The 21350-nt window shown below is 43.6% G+C and overlaps 1 protein-coding gene across 1 annotated transcript; it reads left to right on the forward strand.

The window, feature by feature from the left end:
* The first annotated feature begins 216 nt into the window (after positions 1–216).
* TM4SF18 (transmembrane 4 L six family member 18) lies at positions 217–15589 on the forward strand. Its single transcript, XM_056121944.1, has 5 exons — positions 217–627; positions 4747–4836; positions 11800–11942; positions 13728–13908; positions 15254–15589. Exons 1-5 carry the CDS (start codon positions 451–453, stop codon positions 15266–15268), a joined length of 606 nt encoding a protein of 201 aa, XP_055977919.1. The 5' UTR covers positions 217–450; the 3' UTR covers positions 15269–15589.
* Positions 15590–21350: the final 5761 nt, after the last annotated feature.

Raw genomic sequence — 21350 nt, forward strand, 5'->3', positions numbered from 1 at the left:
GTATTTGAACGGCCTCCCATATAAGTTCCTTGGGCTGTGGGGTTTTTTTTCTCTCCCTTAAATGAAATTTCCCAGACTCAATTCCACTCCCCACCCCAACTTCCTTCATAAAATACGCTCAGGGTCAAGCCTTTGGAGCTCTCCTCTGGAGGAAAGGGACTTATTTTAAAAAGCAGCGAAAACACCGCATTCCTTTGGCACGGGCTGAAGACTGGCTGGGCTCTTGGGCTGCGTATCAGAGGGTCATTGTCTATTGTTCTCCAAACAGGGATCCAGTTTTTCACACCAAGAGATTTGCACTGCATTTTCTGTCCTGGGCTCTTCCCAAATATCGAGTGAAGTGGTTGGTGATCTCACACAAAGGGAGAACAAGACAGGAGCAGGACCATTATTCTACACCCTTGCTCTTATTCTCCACCCTTGTCTCCTGTTGGGTCGGAGCTGGGTGTGATGGGGACTCGGAAATGCGGAGGCTGCCTGAGTGGGCTGCTCGTCCCTCTGGCCCTGTGGAGCATAATCGTGAATATTTTGTTGTATTTCCCCAATGGGCAAACTTCCTACGTGACCAGCAGTAAAATCACCAACTACGTGTGGTATTTTGAAGGAATCTGTTTCTCGGGCATCCTGGTAAGTGGATTTGGGGACTTGGGATCTGAGAAGGGGTGTTTTTCGTGAAGAATGGCTTTGTTCCTGGCAAAAATCATGAAGAGCAGAAAAAACAAGACTCATTCGACTCATCCTGGGTTTGGTTTCTGGATGGGAAGACTCGGTGGGCTGGGTTGGGGCAAGGCTGGGGGTGCAGGGTTCGTAGTGGTAGGATCCGGAGAACAGCTGGGTGGGGGAGACTGCTAGTTTCTGCAGCTTGAGCAACGCTCTCTGGGGTTTGTGCAACACTGACCTGGAGAAATATGTGCCCTCAAGAGCCCTGCATGTCAAGCTCGGAGATTTCGCTTCCAGCACTGTTCATCTTTCCCTGAGCAGTCTGCCCTCCACACTCATGGTTTTTCCTGAGTAGTTGTAAGACAGAGGAGCAAAGGCAGAGACTTAGAAATTCAGACACACATGCTTTGGAGGGGATGAGAAGGGGAGGGGGCTCTCCAAGCAGTTCTTAGAAGACCCAGAGACACCACCAGCGATTTTTTGTCAAACTGACGGGTGGTTTTCAGTGCAAGAGACCAAGGATGCGATTCTGCTAAGGCCCTGGGGTGCCATGGATTATTTGGTCACCTTCGTGGTGTTAGGACCCACAAGTGCTATAGCTGACAGTGCTTTGGGGGGCCGGATGGTGCTGGGGATCAAATCTAGTCTGTACCATCTAATAGTTCTTTTATCTCCTGGTCCCAGACAAACTTGCTTTAAAATAGAAGCTCTTTCCTCTCTGTCCTGTTTGATCTCAAATCACCTACTGAACGTCTTAGGGGCACCACTCCCCACCGAAACTTTGGGGTTCAAGGTCCTTGTTTGAAATAACGATCTTTACTCTCAGGGTAATCGAGGGCAGTAAATTAAATCTCGTAGATGAGGTATCCAGGACAAAGACTACTCAAATAGGTAACCAGTGTAATCATTATTATAAACATTGGCCAAAGGGCAAGGCAGAGCATCATTAAATCCTTTGGTCCTAGAGCCTGAAATTAGAGGGTGTTTTTGGAAACTAAACCCTATGATCCCCGCCAAGAATCCACAGATGTTTTCCTGACCACTTTGCGGTCTTTAAAAACAAAATGATAGTCAATCATGCTGGCAACTCAGAGGAAGAAACACTTTTCCTGATTGCATCGTTTCTAAAAATAATATTTTGCATGCTGTGTGTTTGCCGTGCCTCCAGCAATGCAGGAGAAAAGCCATGAAATCTTTATCTTGTTTTTTTGTGGGCATTTATAATATTGGACCAGTTATCAGAAGGCAACTTTCATTTAGCCCTACATGCATGCTAAACTACTAAACTTTAAAATAGTAATACGGCTATTAAAATGAGATAAGAATACAGAATGAAGTCACTTTATTTTATAAATAAAAGTAAGGTGCTTTTGCTTTATATATGTATACTATAGCCCCTAATAATTCATGGTGTTGAAGGTAGGTGTCATGTGTAGCAGTAGGATCCAGAGAACAGCTTATATTTCTGGATTTTGGGGTTTTTTTTGTTTGTTTGTTTGTTTGTTTGTTTTGCTTTTTGGGTTGACCTGGCAATGCTCAGGAGTTACTACTGACTCTACACTCAAGAATTACCTTTGGCGGTGCTCAGGGGGCCAAATGGGATTCCGGGAATCGAACCCAGGTCAGATGCATGCAAGGCAAACACCCTACCCACTCTACTATCCCTCCAGCCCCCCATGGCACATATTTCATGTAAATTTTACAACTGAGAAAAATATCTAGTCTCTATTTTTTCACACCTAAGATTTATTCAAGCTTATAGTTACTGCCTCAAGAATTTTTAGGAGAAAGTGGGAAATACTTAAAAACCAAGCAGGCAAATTCATGATGGTTGAAGGAAAGTGGAAATGGGAATTGTTGATCACAAATAGTAAAAAGTAAAAGTAAAGTAAAGTAAAGGCCCTCCCGTTGATCATCGATTTGCTCGAGCGGGCCCAGTAACGTCTCCATTGGAGACTTTGTTGTTACTGTGTCTGGCATATCGAATACTCTCGGTAGCTTGCCGGGCTCTCCGAGAGGGGCGGAGGAATCGAACTCGGGTCGGCCATGTTGGCTGTGTGCAAGGCAGACGCCCTACCCGCTGCGCTAAAAACTGAACTTGAGACATTGTGTTGCCAGAGAGAATGAAGACTAGGGAGAGGACACATTGGAAGCAATTCACGGCCCATGACTACCCAAGCCAGAAGCTAGGAAAGAGCTAGCAAAGAACTCCAGGTTCATTACAGAACATACCAGGAAAGAGAAGTAGAATTAATTAAATTCTCTCAGTTCATTAACAAACTACATTATAAATAAAATTTGGGCCAAGGAGGGTTGGACTCTTAGGGAAATGGAACTTATGTGGGAGAGAGGTGGAATGGAGAGATGCAGTTACAGATGAACTGTGCCTCGCACCAGGATACCCAGAACGCAGTGAAATGGAGGGAAGCAACAAAGGCTGCTGAAATATTTTCCTTTGTCCTTCCAACTGAGTTGGTGAAGAGTGCTGATTTACTATGATTCCTCCATATCCTCTCCATATCCTCTTCTCCACCTTCACCATCCTCTCCTGATGCCTCCTATTCATGGTAGTGTAAGATAACACTAATCAATCCCCTACCATGAATCAAGCACTATATTCAATATTTTGCAGACATTACCTCATAACCCAGTGAGTTATATTCTCAGCACATTTGATTAATTTATTGATTTTTGGTATATGTTTTCTAATACATTTTATATTGTGATTTGATTGAGATAGCATTTTTGCTAGCATGTTTGCACATATGCAAATATCTCTTTGAGTTCATGCTTTTCTATCCTTGGGGTAGATGCTGAGAAATAGAAACACACACTGGGTCACGTGGAAGCTTTATTGTTACTTTTTTTTACTCCTTTTCGAAGTTTCCATGTCGTTTTCCACTCAGGCTGAACCAGACAATCTTCTCACCAACCGTGAGTGAAGGGTTCTTTTCACCACATCCCTGCCAACTTGTTGTTTCCTGCACACTCTCAATGGTGTGATGATATTTCATTGTCATTTTGATTTGTATTTCCCTGATAATAAGTGATGATGAACACATATTTGTATGCACCTACTGGCCGTCTACATGTCTAATTCAGAGATATGCCTGCTTATCTTTACTTTCCATTTTAAAATGTGTTTTGTTAAGCTTTGTAAACATGTTATCTTTCTTGGATATTAGTCCTTTAACTGGTACATGGTGTGAAAGTTTCCAGTTCAACAAAATGTCTTTTTATTTTAGCCCATTTCTTTTGCCATGTAACAAACTTTTAAAGCTTGATGCCCCGAATAAAGTTTTTTTCTCTTCTTTGCTAATAGAGTGGAATCATGGACAACACCTCTGAGGTCTGTGTTCTGGAGAGTTTCACCTATGTTTTCCTCAATGCATTGCTTTCTGCTTGTTCATTTTTTTGTGGGGGAGACATCATCCACTAGTACTTATGGGTTGTTTCTTAGATTTGTGCTTAGAGGTCCCTTTTTCAGTGCTCAGGAGACCATGTTGGTGCCAGGAATTAAACCTGGGCATCTTGTAGACAAAGCTTATTCACTTGTCCGTTGAGCTCTGACTCCAGCTTTCCTCAATATAGTTTATGAATTCTGGTCTAATCTTGTGGTCCTGAATCCACTTCTGATTACATTTTGTGAATGGTATGGTAAAGAGAATCTTTCTTTTGCGGTCTTTCTTCCTTCCTTCCTTCCTTCCTTCCTTCCTTTCTTTCTTTCTTTCTTTCTTTCTTTCTTTCTTTCTTTCCCTTCCTTCCTTCCTTCCTTCCTTCCTTCCTTCCTTCCTTCCTTCCTTCCTTCCTTCCTTCCTTCCATTTCTTCTTTTTTTCAACACTATTTGTTGAAGAAGCTTTTCTTGTTCCATTTCATGCATTGAGCTCATTTGCCGCAGGTTAACTAACAATACCTCTGAGTGTTTAATCTGTTCTTGAATTCACAAAGCTGAAAAGTGGCAAATTGGCGTTGTAACCCAGATCTACTAGACCCCAGAGTCCAGGTTCCAAACACCTTTGCTCTGATTATGGGCACGAATGCAAATCAGTTCTCCTTTCTGATCTTCTCTTTATTCCCCACTTCAGATGCTCATTGTAGCCACAGTTCTTCTTCTACTGGAGAAAGAGAACAACTACAAATGTTGCCAGAGTGAAAACTGCAGCAAAAGATACATGGTAAGAGCAATTGGACGTTGAGGCTGTTGAGTGGGCCCAGTTTCCTTTCCTCTTGCTCAGGAACAAAACCTATTGGCACTCTGTGATCATTTTAGGTCAGAGACTAAGCATTCAACTCCAAATATTATGTTTATTTTTCTTTATAATATTCCCTCTTTGTTCTGACAATATTTTTCTGGAAATTAAGGGTATAAATATACGTGCAATAATAAATGAATACTACCTTTTCCTAACTGGGTTTCTACATATATATTTTCCCTCTTATCAACTTTATGGAGGATTCATATACATTTAATAGATGTTGTTTATAAAATATGTCTAATTCTGTGAAGTTTGACAGATGAACACAATACTGAAGTCACAATTGCACAATTGCAGCAAAGACAAATCATCTTTCTATTAACCCCCAAGATTAATCCTAGATCTGCTTGTTTTTGTTATAGATTATTTTGTATTCTTGTGGAACCATAAGGTACTTGGTTTTGCATCTAGTTTTACTTATCATAATGATTAGATTTATCTGTGTAGTGAGTGTCTGTAATGCACATTTTATAATAAAAGTAGAATTAAGAGAAAATGCAAACAATTTGGTGGAGCCTAGGTTCAACAGTTGGACTCTGTGCATCTCCATTTCTCCAGTTATTATATCTCCCCCACCATGATCGTCATCTTTAGAATAATTTGATGACACTTTGCAGTTCCTTCACACTTGTTCAGGGATTTAGATCACACTGTTACTCCCCTTTTATAGGTAAGTCATGTCCGGCTCAGGGAGAATCATGTATTAATGACAAGGAGCTTTGTCGAGTGTCCGGGCGGGGGTAGGAGGGCATTCTTTGCTGCTATGGTTCCATACGTTGTCTGCACTTTGTCATTGTCTAGTAGCCAGACATTAGCATTATCACCACCATCTCCTCAAGCCCTAGTTGGCAGCAACCAGTCGTATTTTAATGTGCTGCTAGGATCACGTGGCCAAACTTCTCCAGGAGATTCCTTTGGAAATTTAAACTGGTTGCTTATTTAGCAGCTTCCCTAATGGTAAAGCATCAAAATTTAGAACTATACTCCATGCGAATATGTGTATATTCTTATTCAGTTGTCTTAGACATCCTCCAGGAGCTGCTGATATCATACTTATGGAAAAAAAGTGTTCAAAACTGCCATGTTGAGCCAGAGAGCTAATATAGGGGTTAAGGTACTTGTCTTGTATGCAGCTAAGTCTGGTTTGGTCCTCAGCACTGTCTATGGTTCCCGCGTACCACCAGGAGTGATCCCAGAGTCAGAGACAGGAGTAAGACCCGAGCCACACCAGGTGTGGCCCCCAAAACAAAACGAAGTACCATGTTAAAGCAATGGGTTCAAGTAAATGTTTCCTGAGGATACTAAGGAAATTCTACTAGAGCAAATGCATGTGCCACGGACTGAAAATCAATGTGTTCAACTTGCCGACTCACTATTAGCATCTCCAGCATCGATGGGTGCTGAAACATGTCAGGTTTGGGCAGAGTCTCCCAAGCCAAACGCAGTAAGATGGCTGGCATCACAAAGGGAAGAGCGGGACAGAGAAAGGCTCCCTGGAGTCTCTGACTGACTCCTTAAAAGGACGCTGGAGACTAGATGTTCCAGAGCATGAGTCCTCAGGAGCCAAATGCCCAAGGATGGAAATAAGTATGGCTGGTAGTCATTAGAGGGGAATTTCTATTTCAGGGGAAAAGGGAAGTGTTCTTGGAGTGCAGCCCAATGTCGGCAGGACATACTGGGGCAAGAATTCTGTTTTCGGTGGTAACACTGCACTGCAGCAGTGTCCTCCCATTGCTCATGGGTTTGCTCAAGTGGGCACCAGTAACTTCTCCATTGTAAGATTTGTTGCTACTATTTTTGGCATATCGAATATGCCACGGGGAGCTTGCCAGGCTCTGCTGTGCAGGCGGGATACTCTCGGTAGCTTGCTGGGCTCTCTGAGAGTGATGGAGGAATCAAACCCGGGTTGGCCATGTGCAAGGCACACGCCCTACCCGCTGTGCTATCGCTCCAGCCCTGCTATCGCTCCAGGCCTCCCTTTAAGTGGTAGAAAGAAGAAATATGGAATTTTATGGAAAACTTCTCAGTCATGATTCTTGAATTCTCATTTAAACTCAGCAGAACAACAATAACACACAAACACACAAACACACACACACACACACACACATCTCTCGCAGGTCAAATTTGAATCTGCATTCATTGATAACTTCTGAAGTCCTGGAATAGACCTTAAAGTCACTCAAAAGTCACTCTCTAGAGAAGGAAAATTTCTCCCATCCTCTCAGGTTGGGCCTGAAAATCAAAAAGACCAATGCGGGGGATTGGGGGTGGGGGTGGGGGAAGGACCAACAGAGGTTAATAAGAGAAACACAGGAAGACCGTTAACATTATGCTTTGTAACTTAGGATTTAATTGGCTCTGAATATTATTACTCCCAGGCATCTGCTTCTCAACTTAAGCCTCAGTTGTCCTTAGTTCCTAACACTCCAAAAGCAGGGTCCCGGCGAGGGACTGAATGGACCCAGGGCAAGCGGTGAGCTACCCTGTCATCGAAATGGGCCAGGCCAAAGTGCCACAATTCTTAATTGTAAGTTAAGAGTTTGATCATAGACAAATGCTGTCATGATCCAAAAGTAACAACGAGACTAGGATCCTGCTAGGGGTGGGAAAGACTATCTGGCCTGAGCACTGTAGTCTGAGATCAAGATGACCCTAGGAGGGCAATTCTATAAGTTTAAGATATATCTTACTGTATCCATACGAAATGATTTATATTATATATGCTTATATGCTTGTCGGACAAGGAGAGGAGAAACACACCCATGGGATTCTGCTCTAGGGTGGGTCGTCCTGCTGAGCGAGGATCTGTCCTAGGAGCGTCTTTCCCCAAGGGAAAGAATTCTACCCCTATTGATTGTGACTGCACCTATGTGTAATTGTTACCCTAATCTCTCATCCAGAAAGATAGAATGAAACTGTAGAGTGGGCAAGGGAGGCAGAGACAGAGAAGAGAGACTGGTGTGGATGGAGAGATGATAGGAATAAACTGCGACTAAGACCAACCAGCCTGGTCCTCCTTTCCTTCCCTTGCCTACCCATCGGCATTGACCTCCCCGGGGTGGGGGAAGCGGCGTGAGACTACTGAACGTGGGCAGCGGGAGAGATAGAGCCACCGCCGCTGTGCTGTGCCCCTTTTTTGAGTTTACACAGAGGACCATGTCTATTTGAATCAGAATTCTCACGGATATGCAAGTGGGCATGTTGGATTAGAGGTAGTTCTTATTATTGTTTTACTTTTGTGGGCAAGAATTCCCTTGGAACTTTGAGAGGAATTGCACTGAATCTATGTGTTGCTGAGGTAGAATATTTTTTGGAAGCCTCTGCAGCTCGAGGGCCAGGGGACACTCCTGGCAATACTCAACCCAACCACGCGGGTCTGATGGTTTAGTCCTTGCATTTCGTGGTGTGGTGGTATATGGGGGACCCCCCTGTGCTCAGGGGCCATGTGATACAGGGCCTGCTACACACAAGGCATGCACTCCTAACCTTTGAGTCATCTCCCCGCTACCTTGGAGAAAATTCTCTAAGCTAGAAGCACAGATTATATACACATGTCTTGCACCTTCTATTTCTTTTAACACTATCTTGTTAACAATATTTTCAAAAATGCATTGTAGCTTTTAGTATGTAGGATTTTTGTTGGTTTTTGTTTGGGGGAGACACTTGGCAGTGCTTAGACTTACTCCTGGCTCTGCACTCTGCTTAGACTTACTCCTGGCTCTACACTCAGGGATCACTCCTGGAGGTGCTCAGGGAACCATTTGGGGTGCTGTGGATTGAACCCAGGTTGGCCGCATGCAAGGCAAGCATACTGCTGCTGTCCTATCTTTCTGGTCTCACAGGAATTTTTAAACCTGAATTTTTTTGTTACAATAAAAATAAAACACGTTTTTTGTCTTTAGGCATTTGTTCATTTTGTAAATGTAAGTGTAATTGTTTTCTTAAAGTTCCTTCTAGATTATTGCTTGCATATGTAAACACAAAAGATTTTAAATATATTTTTGTGACCTCTTACTTTACTTATTTTATGCTTCTTATAATTGTTAGCAGAGTATTTCCAGTTTTATGTGTGTATAATCATGTTGTTTGCAAATAGTTTTATTTCTCTTTTCTAATTTGGAGTTGTCTCATTTAATTTTTTCTTGCCTAATTTTTCTTTGCAGAACTTTTAATATTATGCTAAATAATAGTGGTAGAGTGGAAATTCTTGTCCTGAATATCACGATCACAATCATCCTGTTGTTCGTCAATTGTCTTGAGCAGGCACCAGTAACGTCTCCTTCTATCTAGCCCTGAGATTTTAAAGGAGTCATTTCAATGCTCTTTCAGGATTAGGAGAATGAGACCCATCATTGTTACTGGTATTTGGCATATTGAGTACGACACGGGAAGTTTGCCAGACTCTGCCATGCGGGCAGGATACTTTTTGTAGCCTGCCAGGTTCTCCAAAGGAAAGATAATAAGATGTTGTGCAGCCACAAATGCGGCCACGCACTTCCGGGAGCTGGGTTTTATAGTCTCTGCATCTTGGCTGTTGATGGGACCAACCTGGCACTGGTGGCAGCTGGTGGGCGTGACGCCTACCTTCTGGAAGATGGGGAGTCTGGGTGGAGAAGACCCAGTCCCAATCCGAGTAGGCTTGGAGACCTCAGCCCTGGGACCCGCATGCCTGGGTTCCTCTGCCAGTTCTTTCATGCATGAGGCCCATCCGGACGTGTGGAGAGTGGTCCCAGCATGGCCATGGCTGGCTCCGGAGGTCCTCAGCTGCTGGGGCTCTGCTCGAGGCGGGGGGGGGGGGGAGGGGAGAGAAACTCAACCCTCCCCCCTCCAAGGGGCCCCAGTGAGGACAGCCAGGAGCGGAGGCAGGAGACTCTGTTTTTCATTACTGAGTTTAATAACTCTGGGCTCATCACAGTGTCATTTATTACTTAAGTATGTTCTTTCTATTCACATTTTATCTAGTTTTTGTCATAAATGAATACTGTCACTATACTGTCCTCCCGTTGTTCATCAATTTGCTCTTGCGGGCCCAGTAACGTTTCCATTTTGAGACTTGTTGTTACTGTGTTTGGCATATCGAATACGTCACGGGGAGCTTGCCAGACTTTGCCGTGCAGGCGAGATACTCTCAGTAGCTTGCCGGGCTCTCTGAGAGGGGCAGAAGAATCGAACCTGGGTCGGCCAGGTGAGTCACGTGCAAGGCAAATGCCCTACCCGCTGTGCTATCGCTCCAGCCCTGAATAATGAATATTGTCAAATATTTTATGGCATCTGTTGTTATCATTCTTTTTCCCTTTTGTTAATGTGTCATATCGCATTAATTGATCGACCAGTGTTTATCTATCATTATATTCCTGGAATAAATTCTATTTGGTCTAGTGTATAGCCTTTTAAATATTGCATTGAATTCTTGGGATTTTATCAGGGATTTTTTTCATCTATGTTAATCTTAGAAAGCTAATGCCTATTCCCATTTGAGTCTCAGTTTGACAACTGATAGTTCCCCTTTTATTCATATATGTGAAGATATTCAAGTGCCTTGAGAGAAGTGTCATAAGAGAAAAGCAGGGACCATCACTGCTGTCGTCACTGAGCCCAGCCTACTAGGAAACACAGGAGCTCTTCTGTCTTTGTGGATGAAATAATCTTTGTGTTGAAATCAAAATTCCTGAAAGGGGAGAAGTCTAGTAAATTAACTTTCCTATGTGGTACGTGGATCAGAATGGTCATTTTAAACCTTATTGAAAGGACCAGAGCAATAGTACAGCAGGTAGGGTTCTGGCCTTGCACTTGGTTGGCCTGGATTTGTTTCCTGGCACTACATAGGGTCCCCTGAGCCTGACCAGGAGTGATCCCTGAGCACAGTGCCGGGATTAAGCCCTGAGCACTATCTGGTGTATCCCCCAAGTTTAATCATGATCACGATCATCCTGTTGTTCATTGATTACCTTGAGCAGGCACCAGTAACGTCTCCTTCGCCCTAGCACTGAGATTTTAAAAAGTGCCATATTCAAGGCTCTTTCAGGGTTAGGAGAATGAGACCCATCATTGTTACTGGTATTTGGCATATTGGGTACGCCACGGGGAGTTTGCAAGACTCTGCCTTGTGGGAAGGTTACATTTGGTAGCCTGCCAGGTTGTCCAAAGTAAGAATGAGATGGCCGCACGCTTCCAGGAGCTGAATTTTATAGTCTCTGGGTCTTGGCCGTTGATGGGATTACCTGGCACGAGGAGGTGGGAGGGGCAGTTGGTGGGAATGACCCCTGCCTACTGGAAGATGGAGGATCTGGGTGGAGGATGCTCAGCCCCGCTCCGAGCAGGCTTGGAGATCTCAGCCCCGGGACCTTTGTTCCTCTGCTGGTACCTTCATGCGTGTGCAGAGTGGTCTCAGCATGGTTGTGGCTGGTTCTGGAGGTCTTTGGCTGCCGGGACTCTGCTTGGGGTGGGGAGGGAAACTCAACCTGCCCCCCTCCAAGGTGCCCCGGTGAGGACAGCCAGGCGCGGGGGCAGGAGATTCTGCGCTGTTCTCTTTCTGGAATTCAGAAGCTTGAAGCAGGTCTCACAGGATAAAAATCAAGGTGATGACAAGGCCCAATTTCTTTCCCAAGATGCCGTGCTAGGCCTTAAAAGCCTGCAGAGACCTGGTAAGACTTCCTCTTCCAATGTCAAGCAAACACCGCCCCCCAAGCTTAATAAATAAATAAACCCGATTGAGAAAAGATCAGCTGGGTGTGGGCGAGATGCTTGCTACCAGGTAGAGGTTCAGTGTTACCTAGAGATCGGGTAGATCAGCAGGGACGGTCCCCTCTCATCATTTTATGCACAATGCTGCTTTGTTTCTCCTATTAAGCTACTTTCCTTCTCCTGTGTTCAATTTAGACGCTGCTGTCGGTTATCTTTTCTGCCCTTGGAATTGCTTTCTCTGGATACTGCCTGGTCATCTCCTCACTGGCCCTTGTTCAGGGGCCCTACTGCCGCACCCTCCGTGGCTGGGAGTATGCCTTTGAAGGTACAGCGGGACGGTAAGGACAAAGTGCCCACACCAAAAAAGGCTGGCATGACACACACACACACACACACACACACACACACACACACACACACACACCCCTGCTTCATGCTCTGCTGAGTTTCCCATGACCACCTTGAGATTTCTTTTGGGGATGTTTGTGCAGAATGTCCTGCTCGTTTCCTAACCACCAAGCCAATCAGCAATTCCACATACTTTTCTTCAGACATTTTCCCCCGCCCAGTCTTAAGCTTCCAAATGCATTCTCTAATTTTTGTTTCGTTTGGGAGGCCATACTTGATAGTGCCCAGAGCTCACTCCTGGCTCTGCATTCAGGGTCACTTCTGGGGGAATTCCGGAGACCATATGTGGTGCTAAGAACTGAATCTGGGTTGGCTGCATGCAGGACAAGCACCTTAATCCCTGCACTCTGTCTTTGGCCCCTGCATTCTATCCTGAGTCTGTTGTGGAGGCATTCCACACGAAACATGCTTTTCCCATGCTGCCAAGCAGGTTTGTGCTTATTACATCATTACAGTCTGACAACTCTTGGATCTGAGATGTGGGTGGTTCTGGCAACTTAGCCTTGTTGGTTTGGGGATATATTTTCTTTTCTTTTATTTTTGGATCACACCCGGCGACGCTCAGGGGTTACTCCTGGCTCTCCAAATGCCCTACCTGCTGTGCTATCACTCCAGCCCTGATTTGTTTACTTTTTTAAAAGCATCTTGTTATTGGTCAGATATTTATAAACTCTGCCCTGAAAATAGAAATCCATTGTTTTTGTTATGAGAATCCTTGAAGACCAGTGTTCCAAATCAATTTAGATGAGCACAAAGAAGGTCAACTTTAGCAGAAGCTCTCAAGGCCAGCCGAGAGGCGAGCAAAGTGACTCAAGTGGTCACTGTGTTTTGGCATTTGTGTGAGAAGTTGCTTAATGACCACGACCCAGGGCTAGACCAGATGATGGAATCTTTTAGATGCTTTGTGTTCCTTCTACAAAGTCTAACTCTTCCTAGCAGCTAGAAAACAGCAATTTTCCAGAGCGGAGATTTGCACACGCTGGATCCCAGACCCACAGCAGCAGTAATATTTATGGAAAATCAGCATTTTCACAAAATCCCCTACCCCCACCCCACTCACCCTACCTATTCCACTGCAGGAACCATTATTCTCAAGGATTCTAGAGCAAACCTAGGAATTCCAAGCAGCATTTATTTTTGCACTTTGGTTCCTAGTGTGATTTTATGCCCAGCAAAAGCTGAGGCTGCCTTAACAGCTCAGGCCAATTTCTGGATTCCAGGGATGAGGAATCTTTACTCCTTGGAGGACTGACATGTGCAAATGTCAAATTTCAGTGTGTGTCTGATCTCCTGACTGAATGGAAATTGTCTCCAAGGCAGCCATGTCGTATACTAGCAGCATTGCTCAGGGATGCTTATGCGTTAGACGTACTATCAACATCTGCATAACTATTGGAATGACTTTCTAAAACATATCAGTTCATGTCAAATATTATGAATTTTTTAATCTTACCATCCAAACATATAGATCTGACCCTTCTTCTTTGAATTAAGTATTTAGTCTTGACCCTAGGTCTTTCCTTTTGGGTAGGAGCAGGGATGGGGTATCTGGGGGGGGGGGGGGTGCTGAGGAGTGACCCCTGGTGGTGTGCCAGGGACCATATTGGTGCCAAGGATAGGACTGGGTTCGGCTCCATGCAAGGCAAGTGCATCAATCCCTGTAGCATCTCCCTAGCCCATTGCCCACAGATCTGTATCCACTTCCTCTCTCCCAGGTTCCTCACAGAGTCCAGCGTTTGGATGCAATGTTTGGAGCCTCCGCATGTCGTGGAATGGAACATCATCTTATTTTCCATCCTAATAGCTCTCAGCGGGCTTCAGGTGATCGTATGCCTCCTGAAGGTAGTCATGCAGTTATCCAAGATCCTGTGTGGCACCTACTCTGTCATCATCCAGGTAACAACTTCCCCCTACCCCACCCCCAGGCACGCGAGCCACTCCGTGGAAACTCTGCCCCTCTACTGCCCTGAACTCTGGTTGTTTTTCCTTTTAAATGAATCACTGTGAGGTACAGTTACAGACTTACAAACTTTCGTGATTACATTCCAGTCGTACAATGATCGTGTACCCATCCCTCCACCAGTGCCCATTCTCCACCACCAATGTTTCCAGTATCTCTCCTGCCACCACCTTCACACACACACCCCCCCCCCCCCCGCGCCTCTGTGGCAGGCACAATGTCTTTTACTCTCTCTCTCCTTTTGGGTGTTATGGTTTGCAATACAGGTACTAAGTGGCCATCATGTTCGGTCCATTGTCTACTTTCAGCATGCATCTCCCATTCTGTGCGAGCCCTCCAAACATCATTTACTTGGTGGTCCTTTCTCTATTTCAGCTGCCTTTTCCCCCAGCATGTGAGGCTGGCTTCCAAGTCATGGAGCAATCCTCCTGGCCCTTATGTCTACTATCCTTGTGTGTTGGTCTCCCATTATGTTACTTTATATTCCACAAATGAGTGCAGTCATTCTATGTTTGTCCCTCTCTCACTGACTCTTTTTACTTAGCATGATACTCTCCATGTGGATCCCTATATGTAAATTTCATGACTTTTCTAACATCACTTTCCTAACAGCTGCATAGAATTCTATGAGACTTGTTAAAAGGTTTCTAGAATTCCATCTCTTTCTTTCCATTCCTACTGCCCTCACTTTAATTTAAATGCTAATATCACTTTTTCTCCCCTCTATACCAAGGTGGCTTTTGGTTTGTCTATATCAAAAAAAAAAAGGATGGAATCACAAAAATCTGTATTCTGTGTTGGATGGTGAAAATCACACCCATGTTTTGAATGAGTAACATTTCAGTGTTCTGTGCAGAAATAAATCAAAGCACAAGGAAATCTTACTACTTTTGGAGAATTTCCTGTTCAAAAGATAATGAAAAGTCCTTATTCTGGTGAGATAATTACTGCTTTGAATGCTGCTACACTAGTGAGGTAGAAAAATGTCTTCATCATATTAAGCTGTCTACTACATTTGCTAAAATATTGATGTTTATTTATGATTCAAGTTGCTAATCTCTCAAGCAAGTCCAGAGTAAATAGAAATCCTAAATGCGTTATCTTTGGCTTATTTGCCATCAAATAACATGTGATACCCTTCCTACTTGTTTCAGATGGATATTTTTCTGTTTCATTGTGTTTTGAATATGAACCGTAAGTTTAATATGCTTTTTAGCTATGGATTGTTCATCACTCCAGATTTACCAACTTTGCTCACTTTTCCAACTTTTTGTGTTACAGCCTGGAGTCATTTGAATGAAGACAGATCTTGTTTCTTACCCGCTGGATAGACTGGAGAAGATACTCAAATATTTTCTCTGTTTGATTTTTTTTTTTTTTTGCCCATTTGTGAAATTCACAGTCCTCAATGGAAATACCAATGATGCCACTTTCCAGATTTTTTCCAAGAAATGAATGTCAGGATCTTCAAAACTGTTTATAACCTTTGATTAAACAAATATATTTTCCATAAACTCTACTGTGATAGTAATTAAGAATGCTGAAAGAAAACTTTAGGTAAATTCATATATTGCAGAATTATTTAATATTCTGGGAAATTAGAAATACCCCTCAAAGTCTCACTTTAGGAAAAGACTGGGTAAAGAGTAGTAAATTAATTGTGGTGCGGGCAGGTGTTGGGTCACACCTGATGGTGCTCAGGACTTACTCCTGGCTCTGTCCTCAAGGGTCACTTCTGGGGGTGCTCAGGTGATCTTATGTAAGCCCAGTGATGAAAACAGGATTGGCTGCTTGCAAGGCAAGCACTTAACCTGTACTATCTCTCTGGCTCAATTATGATTTTTTAAAATCATTATACATATTACATAGTCACTTCAAATGATTTTTTCGATAGAAGTACTGCCATATGAAATTACAGATTACAAATTTATGTTTACATTAGCATATGACAAACAATATATCAACTAGTCCTAATAAATTCAGGATAAAAACTAAATTGAGAAGGAGTTATCTAAAAGTGCCAACTGTGGTTGATTTGGGTCAGAGATGACCTCTCTGCTTACCTTAATCTACATTTTATGAGTTTTTTAAATTAAGTTTGTAATTAAGACACAAAAATTTATTTTGAATCTTAATTTCCCCCTATTTTTCCAGCTTTTATGTTTGCTACCTTTGGAAAATGTGAACATTCAATGAGAAAAATAGTAAGAAAAATAGTAAGAGTGGTTTTTAAAAGGTTAGATAAACGGGGCTGGAACAATAGCACAGCCGGGAGGGTGTTTACCTTGCATGCAGCCAACCCGGGCTCGATTCCCAGCATCCCATATGGTCCCCCGAGCACTGCCAGGAGTAATTCCTGAGTGTATGAGCCAGGAGGAACTCCTGTGCATCGTCGGGTGTGATGCAAAGTGAATAAATAAGTAAATAAAAGATTAGATAAGCTTAAATAATCACTCTCAATGGTAAATGTGGTAAGCTATGGGAGATAACTTTGAAATAAATGAGCAGTCCACGGTTAACCCAATGCATTATTTTTTAAGTGACCTCTGACCTGTGAATACCTGTGTCATGAGGTTACCCCTATTTATAAATTTTTTTCCAATTAACTTTTTTATTTAGGCATTGTGATCTACAAATGTGCTCATAACAGAGTTTCAGTCACACAATGCTCCAACACCAGGCCCACAGCCAGTGTCAGCGTCCATCCCCCAAATCCCAAGTTCTCTCTCATCCTGGACCCTGTCTCCTTAGAGACACGTCATTAAGTCTGATCTTGTTCGTTTGGGTCCCTTACTTGCAGTATTGGTGGCTCTGTGGTTTAGCTACACACAGAGCACACCTACCTACACTCCACTGAGAGTCCAAGGCCCCTCACCTTTGCCCCTGGACCTCCTGCCCACCTTTTCTTATTCTCCCCTCATTTCTGTCCCTTCCAAGCCTTGTGTTAAGTACAGTATTTCGGGCATTGCACCAAATTTCCCATGATTTTCCTGAGGATGGTTGTCATACCTTATACTTTCCCATCATCCTTAGGGCCCAGCACAACGTGCGTATGATCAAACCCAAGTGTTGGCCCTGCTCTGCTGCGAATCTTTTTCCATGCAAAGGCCACTTGCCCCTTGTTCTGCACCGTGGACACTCTACAATGTTCTGATGTTGCCCTGTGCCATCGCAGGGCAGGGGACGGGAGAACGTTGTGGAGAATACCTATCCCCTTGGTGATTCTTTTCTGTGTCTCCTTTGGGAGAAGCCACTCTCTGCAGCTTTTGCTGTCATGCGTCTTGAACTTGGGTAGACTTGGTAGATACCAATCCAGTGGAAGCCTGGTGGCACCCAACTGGCCTCTGATTTATTCAAGTTTAAGACGCTGTTCACCGGTGTTCAGTCTTGCTAGAATTTGAAGTAGGAAGCCAGAGGGGAACAAAAATCATTTTAAAAAAATATTAAAGGAGGAAGAATAATCCCAATATGTGGAGTACCGTTTACTCCCTCAAGTCCGTACATTTCTATCCAGTGCTCTCTTTTTGTTTAGCACTGTAGCACTGTCCTCCCATTGTTCATTGATTTGCTCTAGAGGACCAGTAACTTCTCCATTGTGAGACTTGTTGTTACTGTGTTTGGCATATCAAATACGTCAGGGGTAGCTTGCCAGGCTTTGTCGTGCGAACGAGATACTCTCGGTAGCTTGCTGGGCTCTCTGAGAGGGGCGGAGGAATCAAACCCGGGTTGGCCAGGTCAGTCGCGTGCAAGGCAAACACCCTACCCTCCTACCCAGGAGTGTGCTGTCACTCCTGCCCCTTTTTTTTTTTTAGTTCTCAAAAATACTTACCCGCCCTCCTGTGAACAGACTCACCCCACTAGTTCACGAGACTGATTCAGACTGTCTCAGTCCTAAATTCATTCTGGGACCACACATGGAATGTAGTAGAATAAATGTCAGACAAAAGGCTGGAAAAAATTCCTGAATGTTAATCATGAAGTTATTATTTGCCTGATAATGCAATTATTAATTTCATTTTTTCTTTACATTGTTTTAGATGTTCAAATTTTCCTTTGCAAATGTACTACTTGAATGACTTGAAAAAAATAAATCTCATTTTAAAAGCAAGTTTCCTCCAAAGTTTCCTGTAAAATTCGTTTTAGGAGCTTATTATAAGAAAGAATAGGTCATGGGGGCTATATGCATGAAGGCCTTTTTCTTTTCTTGTCTTAGAAGTTATTTATTTTCTAATACTTAATATCATATTAATTGGTAATTAATTATATGCTATGCAAGTATACTCATATTTAATATTTCTTTCTTTTTTGCCTTGCTTTTATCTTGTACTTTTTCTAACTTCTAAAATGAATGACTCAACCTTCTAAAATGAATGACTCAAATTCTCAACCTTCTTCTTCCATTAAAATAAATACTTAAAACTATGCATTTTAAGAACTACTATGACCTCTTTAAGATTTGGCAGTGTTGTACTTTTCTTATGATCCAATTATAAATATGGTCTATTTTTTCTATTTGCTTAATTTTTTTATGACAGTGAGTCTGCTCTAAAGTTCTCATATAGATCAGTTTTGTTGTTTCTTTCAAAATTTAATTCCAACTTATTTGTATCCATCAATGGTCTTTAGGATTCTGAGTCTACTCTATTTTTGGTATTTTGGTCATACTGATCAGTGTTCAGGCTTACTGATGGCTTTGTGTGGAGGGCTCACTTCCAGAAGTTCTCAAGGGACCACAAACCATGTTAGGGATCAAACCTGGGTCAACCGCATGCATGGTGTGAAAGAAAAGCCTAACATTCTCCCAAGAGACCCTCCATAGGCTAAAGAGCAGCCCGATATTCTAACCCCAAATTCTGAAATCTGTGACCCTGAAAGGGGCTTTGCAAGTGAAATAAAATTAAGGATCTTCAAGTGGTGGTGAGGTGCCTGGAGCGTCCAGGGAGTTCAACAAGAATCATAAGAGTTGTTGTAAGAATGAGGCAAAGGTGGAGCTGGAGTGATAGCACAGTGGGTAGGGCGTTTGCCTTGCACGCGGCCAACCCGGGTTCGGTTTCCAGCATCCCATACGGTCCCCCAAGCACTGCCAGGAGTAATTCCTGAGTGCAGAGCCAGGAGCAACCCCTGTGCATTTTCAGGTGTGACCCAAAAAGAAAGAAAAAAAGAAGGAGGCAAAGGTATCAGATTTGGAGTGAAGGTGGCAGGGTGGAATCAGGGATGGGCAAAGAGAGGAAAAGGAGGAAGGGGTTGGTCCAGGAACACAGGCTTCCCGCAGATGCTGGGGGAGTCCAGGAGATGGATCCTAGTAGCAAATCCGGAAGGATCTCAGGTGAGCTAGTGCCTGGACTTTAGGCAAGCAAAATGTGGAGTCTTGCTCCCCAGGAGAGAAAGATAATAAATTTGCGTTGATGTATACCACTGAATTGACAATAATTTGTCCTTGGAGCAATAGGAAAAGAATAAAGTGACATTCAGACTTCTTACATCAACGGTTCTACAGAGCTCAGAATCATTAAATCTGGCATATGCACACACATTCCACTTAGTGGCCCTCCATTCAGTCATGTTCAACAGGTGAAGACCCGAGATAGGGGCTGAGGACATAGTAAGTGGGTTAAAGCATTTGCCTTTCCGGCCGCACGGGAGCCTTGTGGACAGCAGGTTTGAGCCGGGGGCGGGGGGCGGCAGGGGCCTCATGGGAAGGGGGGCGTAATGGGCCGTCCTTCACGCCCGACCAAGGTCGCCAGCTGCCCCCCACGAGCGGCTCTCCGGCACGGCCACGACTCCAGAGCACAGAAACCAATCTCTTAACTATCTAACTTTTAATAGAAATACTTCCAGGGTTAATAAGTAAAACAGCAGAAATCCAAAACCGCGTGGCCGCTATTGCGGCCGCACGACATTATTTTATTCTTAAACCAAGTTGTAGAAAGCAAATCATTTAACAACGCTGTTTCAGCATATCTGATTGGGGAGGGGGTCATAAACTCTAAACAATAATTGTGCATCTTCTATCGAAACAATGTATCTAGTCAAAGTAGATAGAGTATTAACTAGAACTCATCTGCCACACAGGAATTGGGAGGGGTGGGAGGTGGGGTTCTATTGGGGTTCACGGTTAAAAATAAGTATTGGTAAAGGGAAATGTGTTTGATACTTACATGACTGAGACCTAAACCCGAAAGTTCTGTAACTTTTCCCACAGTGATTCAATAAAGAAATAAATTATTAAAAATAAAATAAAATAAAATAAATAAAGCATTTGCCTTTCATGAGGCTGACTCTGGCTTAATTCCAGGCATAGCGTATGGTTTTTAGGACCACCAGAAATGATCCCTGAGTACAGAGCCTGGCGTAAACCCTGAGCACTGCCAAATGGGGCCCAGTCCCAAAGAGACCTAAAATACCAGCCTCTTACAGGAAAAGTGGAACTTAAGATTAATTAAATGAAAATTAATATGGAGGAAACAATCTTGGAGAAATGACAAGTTGTTGTGTTGCTGTTTATTTAAAGAATAACTTTTAAACAGAATGAAAAAAATTTAACACTGCCCCAATTCCTGCTGTTGTCAGTAAATGAAGCTCATGGGAGACAGGGTGTGCTTGGAACACCTAGAGACAAAGAATTAGTCAAAAATAAAGCGATACAGGGATTATTCCCTTCTTCATCTCTTGATGGATAAAGCTTCTCATTGGAAATACAGACTATGGTATATCCTGGGATGTTATTAAAAAGCAATTGCTCTGAAGTAACTAACCATGCAAAGGACATTAAGGAGAAGAGTAAAACAATATTTACAAGTCAACAGAGTCTGATCAGGAGGCAAAGGGATGTGGCTTACTGGCAAATTGTATGCCTTGCATATATGAGATCTGGAAACAGTGAAAAGGGAAAAAAACGATTTTGGTGGACTCATCACTGGTGCACTGCTCCACTGTACACAGAATTGTTGATGAGAATCTCAAGATGGCGGCCTCCTCGGAGCTTTTTTGCAAAGCTAGGTATGAGCCGGCGGTGAGGGGGCAACTGAAACCTCTCGGGAAGGGGGGCGTTCCAGGTTCATCCTTCTCGCCCTCTGAGGTTACGAGTTGCGCCCCCACAAGCGGCTCTCCGGCACGGCCATGGCTCCAGAAGCACAAGGACTTAATGCAGAGCCCGGCAGCTTGCGGCAGAAAAGTGAATGGATTATGCGTTGATCCTTGCCACCATGCCTGCCCAGAGGGAAAAGGATGTTGCTCCCTTCCGCCTTTTTCCCTCTGGACAGCAAGATGGCGGCCTCCTGGAGCTTTTGGAAAGCCAGATATGAGCCGGTAGTGACTGGGCAACTGAAACCTCATGGGAAAGGGGGACGTTCCTGGCTCGTCCTTCACATCTGCTGAG

The sequence above is a fragment of the Sorex fumeus genome, unplaced genomic scaffold, assembly GCF_029834395.1.
Source record: "Sorex fumeus unplaced genomic scaffold, SorFum_2.1 ptg000044l, whole genome shotgun sequence".
Classification (NCBI taxonomy): Eukaryota; Metazoa; Chordata; class Mammalia; order Eulipotyphla; family Soricidae; genus Sorex; species Sorex fumeus.

What these genes read in the sequence shown, in the direction of transcription:
- TM4SF18 (XM_056121944.1), top strand. Translation starts at nt 451, where the DNA reads ATGGGGACTCGGAAATGCGGAGGCTGCCTGAGTGGGCTGCTCGTCCCT. An exon ending in TCTGTTTCTCGGGCATCCTG is followed by an intron (nt 628 to 4,746) that starts GTAAGTGGATTT and finishes TCCCCACTTCAG; the next exon opens with ATGCTCATTGTAGCCACAGT. An exon ending in ACTGCAGCAAAAGATACATG is followed by an intron (nt 4,837 to 11,799) that starts GTAAGAGCAATT and finishes TGTTCAATTTAG; the next exon opens with ACGCTGCTGTCGGTTATCTT.